This window comes from Aotus nancymaae, unplaced genomic scaffold (assembly GCF_030222135.1).
Source record: "Aotus nancymaae isolate 86718 unplaced genomic scaffold, 86718_ANA_hifiasm-v0.15.2.pri h1tg000073l, whole genome shotgun sequence".
In the NCBI taxonomy this organism is placed as follows: domain Eukaryota; kingdom Metazoa; phylum Chordata; class Mammalia; order Primates; family Aotidae; genus Aotus; species Aotus nancymaae.
This window is the reverse complement of record NW_026988488.1, coordinates 1,630,799-1,655,576: the sequence shown is the minus strand read 5'-3', so window position 1 is coordinate 1,655,576 and position 24,778 is coordinate 1,630,799. Positions and strand designations below refer to the sequence as shown.

General features: G+C 41.8%; 1 protein-coding gene across 10 annotated transcripts in view; it reads left to right on the top strand.

Moving 5' to 3' along the window:
* The window catches only part of ARHGEF9 (Cdc42 guanine nucleotide exchange factor 9), a 174,482-nt gene that overhangs the window by 58,559 nt on the left and 91,145 nt on the right, over positions 1 to 24,778 (top strand). For 9 of the 10 annotated variants that reach the window (XM_064367722.1, XM_064367720.1, XM_064367718.1 and 6 more), the window contains exon 2: positions 17,526 to 17,705. The exons of the other annotated variant lie outside the window; for it this stretch is intronic. In XM_064367722.1, the coding sequence (XP_064223792.1) occupies positions 17,526 to 17,705 (180 nt within the window). The remainder of the gene's footprint in view (positions 1 to 17,525; positions 17,706 to 24,778) is intronic. 10 annotated transcript variants of the gene reach the window in all.

Sequence of the window (24,778 nt, the reverse complement as noted above, 5' to 3'; positions counted from 1 at the left end):
ACTTAAGGACATTAGGACCATTAGTTCCAACCTAACTCCTCCCCTGCTCCTCCCCCTACCTTCAGCTCTCCTTTTGCTACAAGATTTTAACATGACATCTGTCAAATGGATAAAAAATGATTTTCCCGTCTTCTCTCTGTCTTGCCCACCCACCCTCTGCCTGTGGTGTTGAGTATAGAACTATGTGTGTGGGAGGCATGGAGGACAGATTCTTAATGTAGTTCTAGCCCCCTCCTCCTACCTTCTGGAAACAGAGGAACCCCGCCCCTGCCTAGAAAACTACAAGGCCTGGCTTCAAGTCATAGTTCAGGAAAAGTTAAAGCTCCCAGGACTGGTGTTAAGGGGACTACATGAAGAAATTCAGGAGCCCAGATGCAGACCCTGAGATAGGTCTGGGTCACCTAAGGAATTTGTGGCTATTAGAGCATCCCTGCCTATTCCCTAGGCTTGCCCTGGTCAACTCCCATATCTCAGGGTAGTCAGGCAACAAAAGACTCCAGTGTGTGGCTGTAGCTTGGCATTCACACCAAGTCCAAGAAGATGAGTATGACTCCCAGGACAGGAACATTTTGGGTATATGATCCAAGCTGGTTCAACAGATTAGTGAAGGTCAGGGTAACCTCAAGCTTGAGATAGCATGTTCTGACTCAGCAACTCATGGAGAGGGCATTGCTGAATCTGTTATTATTTTTACTAACCATTTGTCTCTTAGAATATTGGAGGTTGCCCTGGGGAGATTGAATACAGCTCTAGGAAATTGCTTCTAGATTATAGCACAGAGAGATACTGCTAGAACTTTTTGTTAGAATTGATGGTGGTTTCAGTGCCTGAAGATTGGGACAGGAATGAGGGTGGAACAGAGCAGAAGCATAGTCTCTCAAGACAGGCTGGGAGAAATCCTTTCAGACAGGTCACCATAATTCTTCAACCTGCCTGGAATATGACACAAGAAGGATAAGCCTAGAGATGGAGTTCCAGAGATTCTAGTTTCTTCTGAGTGGCCCAGTGCAGTAAAGAAAGGGAAATTATTGTACTATAAACTCTCTGGTCCCAGAAAGATTAAGACGGTTGGTTTCAATATGGCATGCAATTCAGAATCATTTGGGTTGCTTGTTATTAATGAATATGTTAGGGTAGTTCTGAGCAGGGGTCTGTGGACCTCACAGTAAAAAACTCTGGTGTAATGGGTCAGAATTGCCTGAGTCAGGCCAAAATATCCCAGAATAACTTGACAGAAACTCCTGTTTCTAAGATATTTTGGAGATAAAAGCTAATGCTTATCAAATTGGGAGCTGTTCTAGTATAGGACCTTCTCTAGCTAACATCACCTAGGTTGGCCATTCAGAAACATGTCTTCTCTCTGATCTGTGCAATTCTTGGCCCATTTGGCTGCATTTTCTTTAAAGGGGATCATTCTCTCAACAAGACCAAGTTCTTAACATTGTGCCCTTTGAGGTAGCAGCTGGATCTCTCACTTCAGAAACTCCTGGGCCCGTTTGGTTGAGCTACTGGCTTGGGTTTCTTACCATCTATTGCTAAGGTCCAGACCAAGCAAGCAACAACCCTTATCTCATCTGTTGGGTCACCATTAAAGCTGAGATCACCTTTTAACTTACTTTGGAAGAAGTACAGGAAGAAGCTGTTCTTTGTTATTAGCCTAGAATAAATGAGAAAATATTCCAGATGACTCATGCCCTAAGTGGCTTCTCTGGGTTTCCCAAGCTAAAGGGTCCTGGAAAGTGTGAATTGGCTTATGATCACTGTCCATATTGGCCTCTAGATCAGGTGGTCTGTCTTGCTCAAGGCTGACCCCCACCTAGGCTTACCTTTTGTGTCTTCCAGGTGTGGCTGAACGGTAGATCTTTCATTTTATTAAAGTGAAAACTGTATGGTATAATGGAATATTGAAGGAAGCTGATGTCTAATGACTCACAAATCACACATCCAAATTAGGAAAAAGATGATTGTGTCATAAAAAGATATATTTATATACTTCCTTTCAGGACATTTAGAGTCATTATCACTTGAGTGCATTAATTATTCTGCTCAGAAATGAAATTATTTACTTATCGGCAATAGCAACACCTACATTGAAACTAGAAACAATCAAGTGCGAAATGTTAAATCCTGAGGAGAAGAAAAAGCAACTCTTGGGATATTTTTTATGTTCGTAGTGGGATTTTTCTTTTCTGGTGTCTATCTCTGTTTCTTTCCCTGGTGATCATTGGGTACCTGTGCAGATCTTTAGCAAAAACTAGCCTGCCACAGAAAGCCACCTGGCAGTGAATCCTGGCAACAGTGGACTGCCATATAGGACAGCTGGGTATACATTATGTAAACAATTTCCTTGGTCCCATAGATTGTTCTGTCACCTGACAGAGATGCTTACTCTGTTGCCGTGTTCTGCCTCAGAGTTTGCTTTTAGAACTCAAGTCAGAACTTTAGATAGAAGATAAAAATTGTTCATTGTGGATTAAGCTTATGTTTTAGACCTATCATTCACAAGTGTACACTCGGGTTATTTGAAGAATAACAGTCTGGTTAACAACTTGAATAACTTTTCCAAATTTTCATTTTCTGCTTATCTTAGGTAGATAAGGTTACTGAAAGAGGCAAAGAGAGAGAAAGGGTACAGCCTGGAGTCATCAGAGAAGGGATTAAGGAGTAAGTTGGCCAAGATCACACAGCTAGGAAGAACCACCCTGGCTCCAGTGTCACTACACATAACCTTTGGCTAAGGATATGGCCAAATCAGAGGCACAGAGGTAGGATTGATTATTATTTTGTTGGAGGTAGTAGCAGGCTATCCAGTGAAATATGGAGCAGGCATTAGGAAATGTGGGACTGGAGGTGAGTGACAACTGATGTCATGAGAAGGACATAAGCGATTCATTTTGGCAAGAGTAATGGAAAGCCCCTGCCTAATTAGAGACAAAGGTTGGATCTAGAGATGAGGCTAGATTAAGGAGAGCTTTGAGAGAGTGGGGAATGACTGAAGCTTCTTGAGCTTGAGGAGTGGCACTACCAAAAATGCTTTAAGAAACGCATCACTGAGGAGTAGCTTGAGGAAGAGACAGACCTGTAGAGGCAGGGAAGCCAGCTGGGAGACAGTTTGAGCTAATGAGGACCAGGATAGGATAGTGGGAATGAAAAGAATGGGTTGTATCTGAGAAAGATACATGAGGAAGAAAGAAATAGCAGGCCCAGAAGATTTTCCTTAAATGGGAAAAATTGAGAAGGAGGTGGAATGGAGAAATATGATGAATTTTGCATTTTATTGGAGGCAGTAGCAGGCCATCCAGTGAAATGTGGAGCAGGCAATAGGAAACATGGGACTGGAGGTGAGTGAGAAATTATGTCATGAGAAGGATGATTTATCTGAAGAGCTAAGTGGAAAGAACAAAAAGCAAAGGTCCCTATTGACTTTTGAATGCAGCAGTCAAGGGTTTAACTGGGAAGCCCATTTCTCAATTTTCCCAGCCAGTCTGACTGTGTTGCCAGTAATTCTTGAGTGAGTTATCTTCAGGAAAAAAAATTCTCATCTTTTTTTTGAGGAGAAAGTAGTAAAAGCATCCTATCAAGCACAAAGAAGGGTGAGGAGAAATAAGCTGAAATAATGAAATCCCTGTCCTTTGCATAGTAAGTGTGAGCCTCAGTAGAATACTAGAGCTGGAAGGGACTTGGGAAGTTATCTATGTGGTTCCTGTCTGTCACTTGACAGATAAAAAAACTGAGACAGGCTGAGCATGGTGGCTCATGCCTGTAATCCCAGCACTTTGAGAGGCCAAGGCAGGTGGATTGCTTGAAGTCTGGAGTTTGAGACCAGCCTGGCCAACATCGTAAAACACTGTCTGTACGAAAAATACAAAAAGTTAGCCGGGTGTGGTGGCAGGCGCCTGTAATCCCAGCTGCTCTGGAGGCTGAGGCAGGAGAATTGCTTGAACTTGGGAGGCGGAGGTTGCAGTAAGCCAAGATTGCGCCAGCTGGGCAACAGAGCGAGCCTCTGTCTCAAAAAGAAAAAGAAAAAGAAAAAAAAAAACACAAAACTGAGACAGGGAAAAAGAGACCTCCGAGATCATTTGGTAAGTTACTGGCAAATTTTCTTCCAGTAGCTAATCTGAGACTTTGCTATACACAATGGTACCTCGTAGCTATTGTTAGGGCAGCCTGAATCACACCTTTCCAGAAATAGAAAGGATGGTTATCCTTTAACACTGTGGGTAAAATAGCCAGTCTGTTTTCAAAGCTGTATTAAAAGGATATCTAGCTTTTTCAGCAGAGAACATAAAATCTCAGCTTGTTTTAGATATGCTTAAAGGAGCAAGGGAAAATAATTTGCTCTTGTCCAAGTTTAGCTGTTAAGGAGAAGGGGACCTTCTGAGAGGTTATGGGCAGACACCAAACTGAGAAGACCTCATAGGCAAACTCCTGTCATGTCCCTCCTTTTCCTCCTATGAAGCTTCTTGGAAGGCAGTTCCAGCTCATCTACCTTCATGGCAATTGGCATATTTGCTATTCCACACAACATATGAGGTTTATATTTTTTAACCCATTCTCCCTTCTGCTTGTTATTATTAAAACAATAATATTTGTGACAGCCACCAAGGCTGATAATTAAATATCTATTTTGGGAATGGTGCTGTTGAGCTAAAAGGGAAGAACAAGAAGCTTTAGACAAGTGACACAGCTCTAGAAAACTGGGTGACAGCCATAATCCCAAGTTTTTTCCTGTGTTAACACAGCCAGACATTAGGCATGCTCTTTACATGACCCAAAATACCCTTTTTCAGACATTTACCAACCACTGAGGAAAGCCTTGTAGATAAGCAGGGAATGCTGGAGGCAGGGAGTGCAACATATGTTGTGGCACGGGGAAATCTGTGAAGAATGAGGCATCAGAAGAAGAAAGAGTAGAGCCTACACTAGGGAAAGTCCATTAGGGCAGTGGTTCTCCAGATGTGATTCCCAGACCAATAGCATTGGTATCACCTAGGGATCTGTTTGAAATGCAGGTTCTCAAGCTACACTTCAGGCCTACCAAATCAAGACTCAAGACCTATGTAGCCCAGCAACCTGTGTTTTAACAAGCCCTCTGAGGAATTGAGAATCACTGAGGTTATTCACAGGGGTGAGCTGCTCCCCTTCCCTGCATTTGACAGGTACCATGGGGGACTGGCAAATAGCAAAGGTATAGAATAAGGCCAACTGAAGATTGAAATCTGTTCCACCACCTACTGATTGGGTGACTGTGGGCTAAGTAGCCCACAGATAAAAGATACCTTTTATCTCACAAGTTATCTTCAGTAAAAATAGAGATGTTAATGCTTACCTTGGTGAATTATAGAGATTGAAATCACCAAAGAAAGTCCTTTATCTAATTTGCGGCATATGTTTTTTACAAATGTAAGCTTCTCTTGCTTCCTCCTTCCCTTTCTTCCTCTTTTACTTTCCTTTTATCTTTTCCATTCCTTCTTTTGTTCCCACTGAAAAGGTCCACTGGCCACCCCAAGTTCACTGCAAACATGTGCCTTTTTTGGTCACAGAGACCAGCCTTAGAGCTTGGACTCCCTGTGCCTCCAGGGTATAGCAATCATATTTCCAGGTTAAAAATCAAGGCACATGGTAACAGTTGATAACAGATATATCTACTTTGGGGATCAATGAGATAGAATATTTGATATTAGGATTGTCTTTGGAAATCTGGATACAAAGAAATAATATCCTATTCCATCTTTAAGCATAATGCAGGACTCTAACCCTCCCCATTCTCTTATTTATATCCAAAAGTTTCTTTGATGTGAGAGTGGGAAACACTGTGTGTCCCACTCACTTGTAAGTCTGAGCAAGAGCCACCCTGTATTTAGTGCTTCCTCTGAAATGTCCTGGGGATTGGGAATTATTTTCTTAGAAGCCACAGTACTGCTGTCTTAAGGCTTAGAGCTCTTTTAGTACCTTGCTAAAATAATACTGCTCCATCTTCTGGCTTTATAATAGGCTTGCAAGATGAAGGATAGTAACAGTTGGATTTTGGTGGGGAGGGGAATATAAACCAATTTGGGAATAGAGAATATAATCCCTGCTATAGCTACTCCCAAATTGCCTTTTCTTGGTTTTCTTTTATAGCTCTGTACCATTTGGTAATGTTGATGAGCTCTTGCTGCTTGAAACTCTTGTCTTTTGACTTTTGAGAGATTATACTCCTTGTTATCCTAATGATGTGCTAACAGTGTCATTTAGTTTTTTTTTTATGTAGCTCTTTTTCTATTCCTTACCTCACATTCCATCTTTAAGCATAAATCTCATTTCCCCAAGGTTTCTGGCCTTCTTAGCACATTTTTCCAGGGCAAAGTCTTTGATTTTCACAATTTCTTCTGGGCCATTAATTCCCAAACCTGTATATCTATATACCCTAATTGCTCTTGAGTGTTACGCCCATCTGCATGTCCTGCTGGCCTCCCATATTTAACAGCTTAAAGAGAAAATTTGTCATCTCTTTGCAAAGCCAAGCCAACATTTCCTCCTAACTTACTCTTATGCTTTAATTGACGTTTGTACCCCAAAGTCAACTTTGACCTTCTTTTCTTCAAACTAGATTCAAGGTCCTCCAAACATGATTTTGCTCACCTTTTTAGCCATAACTTCCAACACTCCCCTTTCCCAACCCTACCCTCTCCAAACTCCACTACTTGTTTACCATCATATTTCCCAGAGTTTTTGTCTCTGAGACTTTGCTTAATCTCATTTCTCTGCCTCAAATGCCCCTCCCTTTCCATCTGGTACAATCCCATCCATTCTTTAAGGGCTATCTTCATTGCCTCACAAAACCTTTCCAGAGCCCAATACCCCTGTATAATCCCTCCTTTCTCTGAAGTCTTGTACTAGGCCAGAACATGCCAGGCACTCTACATCCAGCATCTCAGTTCACGCTCTCTGTAACTCTGCCTGTGAGGCAAGCATTATTACCCCATTTTGCAGATGAAAAAACTGAGGCCCAAGATTGTATAGTTAGAAACTTGTCTTTGGCTTTTGTGAAATTGTACTCCTAGATATCCTAATTACATGCTGATAATTACATTTCAATTTGTCTCTCTGACTCCTTTTTTATTTTTCATGTCCTATTGTCATTGCTACTTTCTAAAGTAGTAAAGCCCAGAATTGAAGGTAGGTTTGCCTGCCCATAACCACCTTTGCATTCTGCTGGAAAGACATGCATTGTTTGTACCTGGAAACCCTTTGTTCTTCAGATAAGAACTAAAGGTGAATCACAGTGTGCAGATCCCTGCACACAGTAGGAGCTCAATGAATGAATGTTGGATGGAAGATGGATGAGCAGAGCAAAGTACATTTAAGTGAAAAAAATTGTAGCAAGTTAAAAGTTAATTCTGTACACAAATGAAAGATTTGGAACCAATTTCCAGGTTAAGTTTAGTTAACATTTTAAAAACAACTCACGAGATGAGGGAGGAACATCCCTTTGCTCCTGCTTGTGTTTGTGAGGAGAGAACATGGGAGCCCCACACAGCTGTTAGCCCCTTCTGGATTAGCATTCCTGTCACCTCCATGCACATATGTGTCAGCTCTCAGTTCAGTGTTGTATAGCTTACAAAGCAGATGATATAGTAGAATTATCCCCATTTTATAGGTGAAGGAACTGAGATCAGAGGCAGCATAGTTTATAAGTTAAGAGCAGAATCTCTAGAGTCAGACTGTTCCTGTATTGGAATAATGGCATCAGTAGTTATTGGCTATGTGAACTTGGGCAAATTATTTAACTTTTTGAGCTTCAGCTTCCTCATCTGTAAGACAGGAATAATAATAGTTTTTTCTTAAAGGACTGCTGCGAGGCTTAAATGAGTTAATGTATATAACATGTTTAGAATAGTGCCTGACATATAATAAGTGCTCTGTATTAGCTAACATTGGAATTATCATTACACCTTTAGCTAGTAGTAGAACAAGGTCTTAATTTCAGATTATTCCTATCTTCTCTCTCTATGGTATTATGTTAGAAAAAAAATCACTGGTCTAGGAGGCTGACCATTTGATGACTGTAGGCAAGTTACTTTTTTTCAACACAGGTAACAATCAGGTTTAAACCTGATCTATATAATGAGAGCATAAAGGTGATGATCTTTAAAATTCTGTTCAATTCTGACAGTCATTGATTCTAAGTAGGCCCTGACAACAGGCTTGCAAGTTGGTTAGTTGTTTTTGTGACCACTGGGTCCTGGATTGGCTTTGTCCAGGGTATAGGTGAGCCCTGTGACCTGAGGGCCCAGGTATAGCAGCTGGACTAAAGGGGGGACAAAAGTCAGCTAACTGCTTCTGGGAAAAGCCAAGCATGGAGTTCCTAAAAAGAAGACTGCAAAGTCAAAAAGTATAGACAGTGAAATCAGCCTGACCTGGGCCTGGGGGAACCTCAGAGAGCACCACAGATAGTGTCCTGAGCAGAAGGTTGGTAATTGATGCTGAGATACTCTTTGACCCTTGATAAAAAGCTATGGATATAGCTTTAAACCACAGGTCTTAATGTTGCTCTGGGTTGGGGCTGTATGTGCTTATTGAGTTCTAACAATGCCCACTTGGGACCCATCTTTTCCAGAAGAAGTGAGACTTCTCTATAAAAATGTACTTTAGTAGGCCAGTGACCAGCTATTCTTTTTCTTCACTGAGGCCAAAACAAGGATAAATGACTTTTAGTACAATTGGAAGAAAGCAAGTTCAACAAAAATGAATGTCCTCAGTGTCAGGGTCACCTATGATTAACAGTGGCTGTCTAAATCTCCTTCTTTAGGGTTCTTTAAGAACAGGAGCCAACTGGCTTATGACATCATAGATGGAGTTCAGTATAGATAATGAGTAGACATTGGTAGTACAGTTTGATAAGCATAAGAGCACACGAAGTTAGAAGACTCAGCTTCATAATGTATTACTTGTCTTATTGGCTGAAGGACCAGGTCACCTTTCTGAGCCTCAGTTTCCTCATCTTTAAAATATAGGTAATTGGCCAGGCACAGTTGCTCAAACCTGTAATCCCAGCATTTTGGGAGCCTGAGGCGGGTGGATCACTTGAGGTCAGGAGTTTGAGACCAAACTGGCCAACATGGAGAAAGCCCGAACTTTACTAAGAATACAAAAATTAGCTGGGAGTGGTGGCATGTGCCTGTAGTCCCAGCTACTTGGGAGGTTGATGCACCAGAATTGCTTGAACCCAGGAGGTGGAGGTTGCAGTGAGCAAAGATTGTGCCACTGCACTCCAGCCTGGGCAACAGAGCTAGATTCTGTCTTAAAAAATAAAAATAGGGAAGATCCAAGATGGCTGCTTAGGAGCAGCTCAGGATTGCAGCTCCTGGTGAAAGTGCAGAGGGTGAGTGGACGCTGCATTTCCAGATGGATTTTTATTGCCCACAGACCAGGAGAATCCCAGGCAGAGGAGCCCCACGGGTCACCAGCACGGCTGTTTTGCCGGTGCCCTGGTGCAGCGGTTCTCCCTACAAAACACACTGGTCTGGGTCTGGTGAGTGGAGGTCCAGGAAGCCACAGTTGCCCATTCATCTGATTAAAAAAGGGGACTGAAACAGGGAGCCAGGCCAGGAGATTCCCGGGCAAAAAAAGGTGCCACGAATCTCAGCGCTGCAGTATCAGCCAGCTCAGTGGGTCACCTCACGGGAAAGCACACAGATCCCAGTGCCTTTTCAGCAGGTGAGAGAGTCGACCTTTCAACTAAAAGAAAAAAAAAAAAGGCTCTGAGGCAGGGAGCCAGGTGATCAGGCTCGGCTGGTCCCACCCCCACCAAAAAAAAAAAAAAAAAAAAAAAAAACAGCAATCGGAAATGCTCTGGGTTGAGAGCTTCACAGCAAGGACAGCTGAACCTGGGACTGCCCAGCTCTGTGGGGGATGGGCGTCCGCCATTACCGAGGTACTCCACCACTACGGAGGTAGTCTGCCTTTGCTGAGGCAGCCCACCGTTGCCGAGGCAACCCACCATTACAGAGAGAGTCCACCATTACAGAGGTGGGCCACTATTGCTGAGGCAGTTCTAACCACACCCATATAAATAGGACTGCAGGGAAGTTCACACGGCAGCTGGGCAGAGCCCACAGCAGCTTAGCAAAGCCTCTCTAGGAAGACAGTGACTAGCCTGCCTCCTTGCTGGGCAGGGCAGCTCTGAAAAAAAGGCAGCAGCATAACGGAAATTCCTAAATAAAGCCTTAACTCCCTGGGACAGAGCACCTGGGGAAAAAAAAGAGATTTATGAGTTCAGCTGCAGCAGACTTAAACGTACCTGCCCAGCACCTCTGAATGAACAACGGAGCTCACAGCTCAGCATTTGAGCTCCTATGAAGGACAGACTGTCTCCTCAAGTAGCTCCCTGACTCCCAAATATCCAAAGAGTCACCTCATAAAGGAGAGATCAGACTGACATTTGGCAGGCATCCTGCTGAGACAAAGCAGAAGAAGAAACTGGTAGCAACGCTTACTGTTCTGCAGCTGCTGCAGGTGACCACAGGCAAGCAGAGCCTGGAGTGGACCTGAGTAGTCCTACAGCAGAGGGGCCAGACTGTTAGAAGGAAAATTAAGCAACAGAAATAACTTCATCATCAGCAAACTAGACGTCCACTCAGAGACCCAATCTGAAAGACAGCAACTACAAAGACCACAGGTGGATAAATCCACAAAGATGGGAAGAAACCAGTGCAAAAAGGATGAAAACACCCGAAACCAGAACACCTATCCTCCTACACAGGATCACAACTCCTCACCAGCAAGGGAACAAGGCTGGATGGAGAATGAGTATGATGAATTGACAGAATCAGGCTTCAGAAGGTGGTTAATAAGAAACTTCTGTGAGCTAAAAGAACATGTTCTAACCCAATGCAAAGAAACCAAGAACCTTGAAAAAAGATTTGACGAAATGCTAATGAGAATGGCCAACTTAGAGAGGAATATAAATGAATTGATGGAGCTGAAAAACACAACACGAGAACTTCGCGAAGCATGCACAAGTTTCAACAGCCGAATTGACCAAGCAGAAGAAAGGATCACAGGTCGAAGATCAACTCAATGAAATAAAATGAGAAGGTAAGATTAGAGAAAAAAGGGCAAAAAGGAATGAACAAAGCCTCCAAGAAATATGGGACTATGTGAAAAGACCTAATCTACGTTTGATAGGTGTACCTGAATGTGACGAAGAGAATGAATCCAAGCTGGAAAATACTCTTCAGGATATTATCCAGGAAAACTTCCCCAACCTAGCAAGACAGGCCAATATTCAAGTACAGGAAATACAGAGAGCATCATAGAGATATTCCTCAAGAAGAGCAACCTCAAGGCACATAATCGTCAGATTCACCAGGGTTGAAATGAAGGAAAAAATGCTAAGGGCAGCCAGAGAGAAAGGTCGGGTTACCCACAAAAGGAAGCCCATCAGACTTACAGCAGATCTCTCAGCAGAAACCCTACAGGCCAGAAGAGACTGGGGGCCAATATTCAACATCCTTAAAAAAAGAACTTTCAACCCAGAATTTCATATCCAGCCAAACTAACCTTCATAAGTGAAAGAAAAATGAAATCCTTTGTGAACAAGCAAGTACCCAGAGATTTCGTCACCACCAGGCCTGCCTTACAAGAGCTCCTGAAAGAGGCACTACACATAGAAAGGAAGAATCAGCACCAGCCACTCCAAAAACATACCAAATGGTAAAGAGCATCAACACAATGAAGAATCTGCATCAAGTGATGGGCAAAACAGCCAGCTAGCATCAAAATGGCAGGATCAAATTCACACCAAACAATATTAACCCTAAAGGTAAATGGACTAAATGCCCCAATCAAAAGACAGAGACTGGCAAATTGGATAAAAAGCCAAAACCCATCAGTGTGCTGTAGGGTTCCATCCAGGAAACCTACCTCACATGCAAGGATACACAAAGGCTCAAAATAAAGGGATGGAGGAAGATTTACCAAGCAAATGGAGAGCAAAAAAAAGCAGGAGTCGCAATTCTCATCTCTGATAAAATAGACTTTAAAGCAACAAAGATCAAAAGAGACAAAGAAGGACATTACATAATGGCAAAATGATCAATGCAACAAGACGAGCTAACGATCCTAAATATATATGCACCCAATACAGGAGCACCCAGATTTAAGGCAAGTTCTTAATGACTTACAAAGAGACTTAGACTCCCACATAATAATAGTGGGAGACTTTAACACCCCATTGTCAATATTAGACAGATCAACCAGGCAGAAAATTAACAAGGATACCCAGGACTTGAACTCAGACCTGGACCAAGCAAACCTAATAGACACTTACAGAACTCTCCACCCCAAATCCACAGAATATACATTCTTCTCAGCACCACATCACACCTACTCTAAAACTGACCACATAATTGGAAGTAAATCACTCCTCAGCAAATGCAAAAGAACAGAAATCATAACAGTCTCTCAGACAACAATGCAATGAAGTTAGGACTCAGAATTCAGAAACTAACTCAGAACTGCACAGCTTCATGGAAACTGAACAACTGGATCTTGAATGTTGACTGGATAAACAATGAAATGAAGGCAGAAATAAAGATGTTCTTCAAAACCAACAAGAACGAAGACACAACATACCAGAATCTCTGGGACACATTTAAAGCAGTCTCTAGAGGAAAATATATAGCAATAAGTGCCCACAAGAGAAGTAAGGAGAGATCTAAAATTGACACCCTATCATGAAAATTGAAAGAGCTGGAGGAGCAAGATCAAAAAAGACTCAAAACCTAGCAGAAGACAAGAAATAACTAAGATCAGAGCAGAACTGAAGGAGATAGAGACACAAAAAAAACCCTTAAAAAAATCAGTAAATCCAGGAGCTGGTTTTCCGAAAAGGTCAACAAAATAGACAGACCACTAGCCAAATTAACAAAAAAGAAAAGAGAGAATAATCAAATAGATGCAATAAAAAACGATAAAGGGGATATCACCACAGATTCCACAGAAATTCAAACCATCATCAGAGATTATTACAAACAATTCTATGCACATAAACTAGTAAACCTGGAAGAAATGGATAAATTCCTGGACACTTGCCTCCTCCCAAGCCTAAACCAGGAAGAAGCCAAAACCCTGAATAGACCAATAACAAGGTCTGAAGTTGAGGCAGCAATTAAGAGCCTACCACCCAAAAAAAGCCCAGGTCCAGATGGATTCACAGCCAAATTCTACCAGACATACAAAGAAGAGCTGGTACGATTACTTCTGAAACTTCCAAATAATCCAAAAAGAGGGAGTCCTTTCCAAATCATTTTATGAGACCAACATCATCCTGATACCAAAACCCGGCAGAGACTGAACAAGAAAAGAAAACTTCAGGCCAATATCCATGATGAACATAGATGCAAAAATCTTCAATAAAATACTGGCAAGCCGATTGCAACAGCACATCAAAAAGTTTATCCACTATGATCAAGTAGGATTCATCCCAGGGATGCAAGGCTGGTTCAACATATGCAAGTCTATAAGTGTAATTCACCACATAAACAGAATCAAAGACAAAAACCACCGGATTATGTCAATCGACGCAGAGAAGGCCTTTGACAAAATTCAACAGCCCTTTATGCTAAAAACCCTCAGTAAACTAGGTATTGATGGAACGTATCTCAAAATAATAAAAGCTATTTACACCAAACCAGCAGCCAATATCATACTGAATGGGCAAAAACTGGAAGCATTCCCTTTGAAATCTGGCACTAGTCAAGGATGCCCTCTCTCACCACTCCTATTCAATATAGTACTGGAAGTTCTAGCCAGAGCAATCAGGCAAGAAAAAGAAAGGGTATTCGAATGGGAAAGGAGGAAGTCAAATTGTCTCTATTTGCAGACGACATGATTGTATATGTAGAAGACCCCATCGTCTCAGCACAAAATCTCCTGAAACTGATAAACAACTTCAGTAAAGTCTCAGGATACAAAATCAACGTGCAAAAATCACAAGCATTCCTATACACCAATAACAGACTTAAAGAGAGCCAAATCAAGAACAAACTGCCATTCACAATTGCTACAAAGAGAATAAAATACCTAGGAATACAACTAACAAGGAACGTAAAGGACCTCTTCAAGGAGAACTAAAAACCACTGCTCAACGAAATAAGAGAGAACACAAACAGATGGAGCAACCTTCCATGTTCATGGTTAGGAAGAATCAATATCGTGAAAATGGCCATACTCCCCAAAATAATTTACAGATTCAACGCTATCCCCATCAAGCTACCAATGACCTTCTTCACAGAACTGGAAAAAACCCCCTAAACTTCATATGGAACCAAAAGAGAGAGCCCGCATAGCCAAGTCAATTCTAAGCAAAAAGAACAAAGCGGGAAGCATCACACTACCGGACTTCAAACTGTACTACAAGGCTACAGTAATCAAAACAGCATGGTACTGGTACCAAAACAGAGATATAGCCCAATGGAACAGAACAGAGGCCTCGGAGGCAACACAACATATCTACAACCATCTGCTCTTTGACAAACCTGACAAAAACAAGCAATGGGGAAAGGATTCCCTGTTTAATAAATGGTGTTGGGAAAATTGGCTAGCCATGTGCAGAAAGCAGAAACTGGACCCCTTCCTGACAGCTTACACTAAAATTAACTCCAGATGGATTAAAGACTTAAACATAAGACCTAACACCATAAAAACCCTAGAAGAAAATCTAGGCAAAACCATTCAGGACATAGGCATAGGCAAGGACTTCATGACCAAAACACCAAAAGCATTGACAACAAAAGCCAAAATAGACAAATGGGACCTGATCAAACTCCATAGCTTCTGCACAGCAAAAGAAACAGTCATTAGAGTGAATCGGCAACCAACAGAATGGGAAAAAATTTTTGCAGTTTACCCATATGACGAAGGGCTGATATCCAGAATTTATCACGAACTAAAACAGATTTACAAGAAAAAAACAAACAAGCCTATTCAAAATTGGGCAAAGGATATGAACAGATACTTTACAAAAGAAGACATACATGAGGCCAACAAACATATGAAAAAATGCTCATCATCACTGGTCATTAGAGAAATGCAAATCAAAACTACATTGAGATACCACCTCACGCCAGTTAGAATGATGATCATTAAAAAAATCTGGATATAACAGATGCAGGAGAGGATGTGGAGAAATAGGAACACTTTTACACTGTTGGTGGGAGTGTAAATTAGTTCAACCATTGTGGGAGACAGTGTGGTGACTCCTCAAGGACCTAGAAATAGAAATTCTATTTGGCCCAGCAATCCCATTACTGGGTATATATCCAAAGGATTATAAACCGTTCTAGTATAAGGACACATGCACACGAATGTTCATTGCAGCACAGTTTGCAATAGCAAAGACCTGGAACCAACCTAAATGCCCATTGATGATAGACTGTACAGGGAAAATGTGGCACATATACACCATGGAATATTATGCTGCCTTCAAAAACGATGAGTTCATGTTCTTTGTAGGGACATGGATGAACCTGGAAACCATCATTCTCAGCAAACTGACACAAGAACACAAAATCAAACACCGCATGTTCTCACTGATAGGCAGGTGTTGAACAATGAGAAGACATGGACACAGGGAGGGGAGCACTACACACTGGGGTCTGTTGGGGGGAAATAGAGGAGGGGACAGTGGGGTGTGGGGAGTTGGGGAGAGAGATCATGGGGAGAAATGCCAGATATAGGTGAAGGGGAGGAAGGCAGCAAATCACACTGCCACATGTGTACATATGCAACAATCTTGCATGTTTTTCAAATGTACCCCCAAACCTAAAATACAATAAAAAAATTAACAAAATGAATAAATAAATAAAAATCAATTAAGCTAAAAAAATAAAAATAAAAATAAGTTAATGAATGAATGAATGGATGGTAATAGTGAGGCCCAGTTTATTCCATAAGGATCAAGTGATGTAGATGTGAAAACAGTTTGCAAAGAGTGAAGCGTGAGGTATTTGAAAGGTAGTGTTGTAAAATTTCCTGCTGGAAATTGTTTCTATATCCATCATGAAGAGCTCTCCCTATGCCTTACCTTCCGTGGAAGGCACAAAGACGAATCCTGAGCCATGGCAGATACATCAGGCCGGATCTGAACAGAACATCTTAACTTAAGTCAAATATCAGTGTGTGTGTATTTGTGTGTGTTCATATATATGTGTTCATATGCATTGTGCATTTATTTTGAGACCCTAGGGTTATTCTGTGGCTAGCATGTTGGAGGGCAGATATATGAGAGAGGATGTATATGCCATAGACTATCTCTGTTTTCTTGAAGTTTGTTTTAGTTTTGGTCTTATGGAGCCATTATTGCCTTGAGGAAAGTAGGCTGATGGAAAAGCTGACTTCTAGAGGACTTGTTCAGAAATTCAGTGCTGGAGAGAGAGTACTTGAGTCTCTTTGTCTGACAGGCCATGTGTTCTCTATTCTGGAATCTATTACCCCAAATGCTGAGAAGACGGATGGCCCATACAAGCTGGAACAGTTCAGGGAAAAAGAATAAATAACACAGTGGTCAGGATGGTAGAGAGAGAGGCAGACTACCCCCCCACCCCATCACTGTCAATGTGCTTAGATGAGTTTCATAAATGTGTGTTTGGCATCCCACTGTTCGTATGTCAGTGGGATAGATGTCTGCCTGCTCTTGTGTGGAGCCCAGTCCTGCTGGCCATGAAGTCTAGTGAGCAGGGTTAGGGTTCATTCCATGCACAGGTCCTTTCTTGCTGGGTGATCTCTAGCTCATCTGTTCACTTCTTCCTTGTTCAGTTTTGCCATCCATCAAATGCAGAAGTCAACCCAGACGTCTCCCCCTACTGTATCTCCCAGGATGGTTATGCAAATTGCTGAGAGAATCTGTATTAAAGTTGAGTTTCTTGGTGCAAGGCATCACAGAAAGCCATATTCTTTTCTACCCATGACCTCTCTGGATGGCATCATGTGTGAGTGAGAGCAGGAGGCTGCAGGACTGGGGTCCATTATGTGTGAGGAATGTTATGCTCTGTTACCCCAGGGGGAGGGGCATGGTGGGGTTAAATAATGTACCACCAACTCTCAATTGGTCAGTTCCAGGGAGGAGGGGGAAAGGGCAGGCGCACAGGGAATTGAAAGCAAATAAGCTTGAGTCTCATTTTAGCCATTGATTTCAGCCTCTCCACCCATTCCAGACCAAGAGCTGCCTTGAAGCACCAAGGACAGATGGACTGGAGCTTTCTTTGTTCTCTGTAGGAGGAGTTCATGAGTAGGGATAAAAAGCATGATGTATATGTAGTACATATTCATATTCTGGGTCATTCCATGCACTGGCTAACAGAGAGTTGGCAGTATTGTTTGTCTTGTGATCCAATGGAACTCGTGTTCCAGTGCCCTCCCCCTCACCTCTGTCACCACTTGAGTATATGAGTTTTTCTATAAGTAGTAAAACTGTGGGTGGGGGAAGGGGTAAACAAGTAGCTGTGTGGACTGAACACATTCTCATTTTGTCTCCTAAGCTGATCACTGGAGATTCCATCGTTAGTGCTGAGGCAGTATGGGATCACGTCACCATGGCCAACCGGGAGTTGGCATTTAAGGCTGGCGACGTCATCAAAGTCTTGGATGCTTCCAACAAGGATTGGTGGTGGGGCCAGATCGACGATGAGGAGGGATGGTTTCCTGCCAGCTTTGTGAGGGTGAGTGTCAGTCTTCACTCTCCTCTACTCTTTCCTTTGCTGCCTGTACCTGGCTTCCCCTTCACCAGCCTCTGTTCTCCTCTTAATTTCTCTCCTGGTGGCTGTCTCATATTTTTTTCCTTTTTAAAAATTGTTTCATACGGAGAACCTGGACTTCCTTTAATCTGTGCCCTTTTAATTTTTAGAGTTTCCTTTGTCTCTTGTTTAACATCCCCACCTCCCACCTTTGTACTAATCACTTACCTTGTGTTGGTCTTGGTTTCCTCTTTTGGGGTTGGCCTTGTGGGTTTTTGAATAACTTTTTAACCCTCTATTGCTGTGAACTTTTGTCTTTCCTATCTCTCTTTTTTCTGCTTTCTTTTTCCCATCTTTTTTTAATCCTTTCTTCTTGTAGTTTCTCCCATCTCCTCCTCTCTCTCATCTGTTCTTTCTCCTCCTCTCCTTCCTGTCTACTTCTTTGCCTCTCATACCCCTGTGTATTGTCACTGGACTGTATTCAGATGTTAATGTAAGAGTGTAAGCTCCCTGCCCCCCAGGGGCTAGAGTTTACTGATACCAGATTTTACTTTTTTCAAGAGTAAAAAAGTGGTTGAGATCTAAATGTGCTGGGGGTGGGAAGCAAGCAGCCTGCAAGGTCTTGTAAGCCTTTTGCCTCTTTGATACTGTACCATGAAGAACTTGGCCCTTAACAGAGAGGCTCTTGGGAGGAAACTCTCAGCAGTTGTTGCTTTTTCTGAGTCACAATAAAGGAACTGATCCCAATGTGCTTATGACCTCACAGTGCTATGGGGGAAGAACATTGGTTAGGTTTCTCAGCTCTTATTCTTTCTTGGAATCGTGAGCTAGAATCAGTTATTTGACTATTTTGAGCTCTGATTTTTCTCATCTGCACAATGGTCTTGACAGTTCTTTAATGCCAGAGGATGTCACAGTGAATGAGGTAAAACATATGAAAACTGCTTTGTGAAGCCACATGAGGGTATGTTATGCCATCCTTACTACAGCCTATCACATTTTGTTAATTTCTCCTGTAAAATTAGGCTGAAGTCTTCCAGACCCCAAACAAAAGGTCAGAAGGGCTAGCGAGGGTTCCTAGAGGTTGAAGGGGCCTCAAGATTAGAATTATGGCAATGTGACATAAAGGAAGGAGGAGGGCATTTGGAGTTAGAAAACTTGAGATACAGTTTTACTACCTTCTAGCTGTATAGCTTTTGGTAAGATTTTTAAGTTCCCTGAGCTCTGATTTCCTCATCTGAAAAATAGGGATAACTGACTTTTTATAAGGAATTAGATCATGTATGCCAGTAAGATATCTAGCACAGTGCTAGACAGATGTTAGGAACTTAGCAAATGGTAACTTATTTTATGAGTATCATCATAATTATAATAATCACTACCACTTTATCAGCTCCAAGAAGGTCCATGTATCAAGGCTCCCCTCGAGGTTGATAGAGACCTCCTTCCTCAAGGCTAAAACTCTAGAAAGCATTGTTACCTGGTTGGGACAGTTTAGGTGAGGGCACTGCCTAGAAGCGGAGGAATGGAAAATGTGACCTCTCATACCCTTCTAAAATGAAAATCTCCTAAAGAAATATTCAATCTTTTCTTCTCTTCTGTCAGAGTCTGAAAATGCCATCTGTTTCCCAGCTCATCTTTGCTGGTTGATGAATCAGTCCCAGGGGTAGTCAGACCTTCAGGACTAATGTGAGACTCTGTACGCATATAGCTGGAGTGTCTTGTGCTTACAGACTTCACTCTTTAAAAGAAGGATTAAACTGTACCCAATGATGATGTCACCTAAATCCAAATGCATTTCATTTTCAGGGAAATGCCACTTTTATAAGAAATAATAAATCCAAGGACGAAGGGAAATGATTGAGCAAGCCAGGATGGCTCAGGGAACCAAATGACAGAACTAGACTTACGATTGTCAATGAGCAGGCATTAATGCTCCTAAGTCCAAGGCCAGGAGGAGTGTTACTACAGGAACACAGCCCCAGCAGCCACTTTGATATAGAGTCTAGCCCAAGTGGTTCTCAACCCTGGCTATACCACAAAAATCACTTCAGTAGAATAAAAAACAAAAAAACAACAAGAACTCAAACAAACAAACAAAAACAGTAACACCCAGGCTCCAGGCTAGTTAAATAAGATCATTTGACCAAATTGGTAACTCACAAAGTGGAGTATCTTCATTCCCTACCTTGGAGTCTCACTACTGACATTTGAGCCCTAGGATGTGTAATCAAGAGTGCTTAGTGTGGTTCTGTTCAAGTTAGTCCTACCTGTTACACATTAAAACCCAACCTGCAGTCCGGGAAACCCAGATTCTTGCCTCAGTTCTATTACTAGAAATGCAACTTGAGCAGCTTCCTATGCGTCTTCTGGGAAACTTAGATTCTTGCCTCAGTTTTGTTATTAGATATGCAACTTGAGCAGCTTCCTATGCATCTTCAAATATCAGTTTTCTTCCTTGTGAAATGGGAACAATTGGGGCTTGTAAAAATGCTTTATTACCTGTGATATGCTGGATACTTGTAAATAGGAATTATGATGCCATTTTGGCCATTGTACAAGAACTTACCAGGTATATGTGTCTTCGACCTAGTCACATCTGCCTCCTCTGTTGTTTAGAATTTCATTCTTGTGTGTGTGTGTGTGTGTGTGTGTGTGTGTGTGTGTGTGTGTGTTTTCTCAGGTTCTTTCCTTTTTGTACTGGGGACATGGCATCACAAGAGCAGTGTAGGAGCTGATATACCTTCCCAGTAGTTGGTAAGGTTAAATAAATTAAACTTGCTCAACATCAATCCTCATATCTAGTTGTTGACATTGTCAGCTGTTTTCTAGGGCCGGTTTCCCCGGGCCGGTTTCCCCACTAGGAGCTAAGGGTAGACTGCTAGGATATGATTGTGTCTCTAAGTAGGAAATCCAACTTTTTCAGGCTCTTTTCCTTTGTCACTGTGCATAAAAGGAACCTATTTTTTCTGACTTTGGACCATGACCTGAGGAGAGCTTGCTGCCTACTTAAGGGTAGATTGTGGACAGGCCACATGACAACTTGTTATTGATTGGAGGTGAGGCCTGTGTGACAAGGCATAGGTTTGGACAGAAAGTAAAGAGCTTGCTTAGGTGTCATCAGGAGCTGGATATATACTTTGTTCTTTCAAATTCTTTATTCCTCTGGTTTCTGGCCTGTTTGGAAGTAGGGAGATGAAAGGATGACCTAAGCCAATCATTACCGTCATTTCTTGCCTTTCTACAGACTAGATATCATGGAAAGCCAACTTCTCCATTTCAAAGGAAAGCCCACTGTTACAGAATATGACCTGGCTTTTATGTATATGTTGTCTCTCTTTGGCTGCAAGAAAAAGATACTTGGGAAAACTTTTCACCTTTATGAAACCCTCGACTCACTGTAGATTTAGAATTGGAAAGATCCATCTTAGCCAAGAGTGGCCAACTTAAATGCTTACAGGGACCAATTAAGTGAGTGAAACAAATTGAGACAAGGGATAAGTGGGTGCCTGTGTCCAACTGGGAAATCCATGCCCCATCTAAAGACAGCAAAAGTGACTTGGATGGTTCTCATCATTAAAATGGGGCATAGTGGAGAGGAAAGCCCAGAGGGGCCAGATCTTCTAGTATTTCAAGAAAAGCGAGGAATTGGATTTTTATGTAAAACTCTTTTGAAAAAAATATTAACCAGTAATTCATATTTTTAAAGAAGCACAGTATGTGAAAGTCAAACACCATACGTCTGTAGGCTAAATTATCTCCCAAGGACTCAGCTTGTGGCCATTGGTCAGCGTACCTCCATACTCTATAAATACTAAGGAAACATGAGGCCAGAAAATGGAAATGACTTGCTTTCTCATGTAGGGAATTAGTGGCAAAGCCAGGACTTGAACCCAGACCTCCTGAATCTTAAGACAATTTTACTAGACAGTCTTTGTCTAGTAAGTTTAATGTCTTGGCTTCCTTTGGTATGTTTTCTGCCAAATTATTTTTTCCTGTGAATAGGTCATATGTTCCTGTTTCTTTGTAGGCCTTGTAATTTTTTTGTTGAAAACTTGGCATTTTCAATATTATAATGTGGTAACTCTAGAAATCAGATTCTCTTCTTTCCCCAGGGTTTGCTGCTGTTGATTGCTGAGGGCTGCGGTTGTACATTTGTTTACTGACTTTTTCCAACTATTTTTGCAAGACTATTCTTGTCATATATGGTCGCTTTGAAGTCTCTGTTCGAACATTTTATCTCATTGGTCAACCAATAACCTGACAGATTTCCTTAAACACCTGGAGTCAAGAAGAAAAAGCAGTTCTAATTTCCTGCTTTTTGCAGCTTGACTCAGAGCTGGAGTACTCACTTGAGACTGTGCTAGGTCATCAACTCTTCTGTCTCAGCCTTCTCCTCCTGTTTGTATGAAGACCACAAATCCTCCAGAAATACAAGCCTATGGTCCTCTGAGGTTTTTTTATGATCATGCATCTGGTCCTGGGCATGTGTGTTATAGTGTGACTTCCCTGGTATGCATGGTAGCCTTATGAATCCTTATTCCCCAAAGAAACTTCCTTTTTAGCTTCCTCCTTCCTGTGCTATTGGATCTCTTTGGTATTTGTCCTGTTCACAGTCCCTTGTCCCAAGTGAGCATGAGAAGTGTATGTCTTGAAATCTTTCAACAGAGGCAGCCACAGCCTGGAAAGCCTCTCCAGCCAGGGGTCAACCTCTGTGCTAGTCCCTTAGTGTGAAACAGATGAAAATATACAAACACAATATTGTAAAGAACAAGGTCATTATCCCCTGGCACCAGCAAGCCACACCAGGAATGTGGGCCACTCTCTCCTCAGCCACTGGAGAATGGGGGATGGTAGGAGGATAAGCAAAAGTGCTTCAGTGCTCTCTTACCAAATTTTTGCTGCCCTTTTCTGCATTACATAGTCCCCTGTAAGTTGCTGCAAGTTTTGGATTATAGTCTAGAGTTCCAAAACAATGGGTTCTGTCATTCATTGCCAGTTTAAGGTTGTTTCAGTGGAAGAACTGATTCTTTGTGTGCCCTGTTCTATCACTTTTAGTGATGTTGCCCCCTTCTGAATCTTTATCCTGTGCTTTCTGGCCTATAGCACAATCAGGAAAGGGCAGTCTTGGGTTGCTAACAAGACTGTTAACACTTGAGGACTTACCATTCATTCCAGACTAAAGGCAATAGTTTTGCTTTCTTGAGAGCAGTTTCAATATACCAACCCTTGTTTAGCCATTTAAGCTTTGAAGTGTTCATAAATCTCTAGTCTTAAACATTTATATCATTTATGTAGAAGGTCTTGCTTGTGGCCCTAGAGGTGACACATTATAGGTTGTGAGTTTATGCTGACATTAGCAGGGAGGGTCTTTCTTTCTGGATTATGGCAATTTCTCTCCCCTGTACTAGAATTTCAAATGGCATTATTAGAACTCATTTGCATTCACATAATCCATCTTAATGACTTCTCACTATGTACATTCTTTGGATTACATCATCTAGTACATCATTTGGCTAATTGGAGGGTTTTTTTTTTTCTTTTAATATGAAGCCTTCTTCAGCTCAGAGAGAACCTTAAATGTAGCTGTTACGTCACCCAGATGATTCCTCCAGATTTAGGTAGCACAGGTCACCCACTTAAAAATCCAAAGTTGAAAGTAATCTTGAGAGTCATAGAACCTATGCCTCAGCCTCTAGGCAGGACCAGAGCTAAATTCACCCTGGGCTTTTGAGAACCTGGCCAGCATCTGTAAACCAAGCTTGAACTACTCTGTTATTTCCAGCTACTAGCCCTTATGCTGTAGTCTGAGCCAGTTTCTTGAAACATGTTGCTTTTTGCAAAAGGAAGATGGTATTTAAGAGTTGGCACCATTAGGAGACACTCTGAATTGTTTTCTTGGCTTTGGGGCTTTCCAAGGCTATTGTTGACCTATAGCACGGATTTGTAACCTGGTTGGCTGCCTGAGTTGAGGCTATGATCTTGGGCCTGCCACCTATTTTTCTCTGTGTAATCAACCCCCCCACCCCCCGGTTCATTTGGGGATCATCTTAGGCCTTCCTAGCATCATGTATATATTGCCTCGGTGGTATGATGACTTGAAGAGAGGAGGACCATCACTGAGTACCTGGAGATGAGGTCTATTTCTGTGGCTCTTTGTAAAGTACAAAATTTTTGGAAAATCATTATACTTGTGTATATATATATATACACACATATATATATATACACATATATATATATATATACACATATATATATATATATATATATATTCATCAGTATAGTTATTACGAGTAAGAGTGAAACTGCTTATATTTTTTTTCCACATGGCTTCTTATTACTAGTGCTCTAGTGCTATTAATATATTCTCACCAGTATTTACTAAGTCCTGAACAAACGTGACTGTCTAGCACTTAGCAACAGCCAACTCCTAGAGTGGTCTAGACAAGTACTAAGGGTATCTGGCATGTTGAGAGGCCTCTTCCAAGGGCTGTTGTCCTCTATATTAGAGGGTCACTAGAGAAACAATACTTATAAGTGGGTGGGTCTCTTTTTTTACTTTTCAGAATTGAGTCTTTTTGAAGAGCTTTCATTTGAGATGTCTTTGTATTAAATGACAGAAGACATGGCTTGCTTTAGCTCTGTTCCCAGAATGTATTGGTCCCTCAAGTTGACACAGGGTAGTCATTGCTGGGGAACTTGAAGTTTGGTTGCCCATCTCTAGGGTATGAGATACAAGGCAAAGGGTCTGAGGGCTCAGGCCTTATGTGTACCATTGCTGTCAGAGATCTAGCCCTCTAGGGAGTCTGAAATCCCCTGATCTAAATATGTACATATATCTTTGCCTTTTAGAGACATTCTCCATCCTGCCAGAGGATAGGGATGAAGCAGAGGGTACCAATGACTTGAGCAAGAAACCAAACCCCACCATTGAAGATGGCACTCCCTCAGCATGGTGGGCTGTATTGGCCAGCTGAGGGTGTCAGTCCTTAGGTTACCCAACTGTCCTCCCCCTTTCTTCTTCCTTGATTATAATTGGAATTCATATCCAGTGA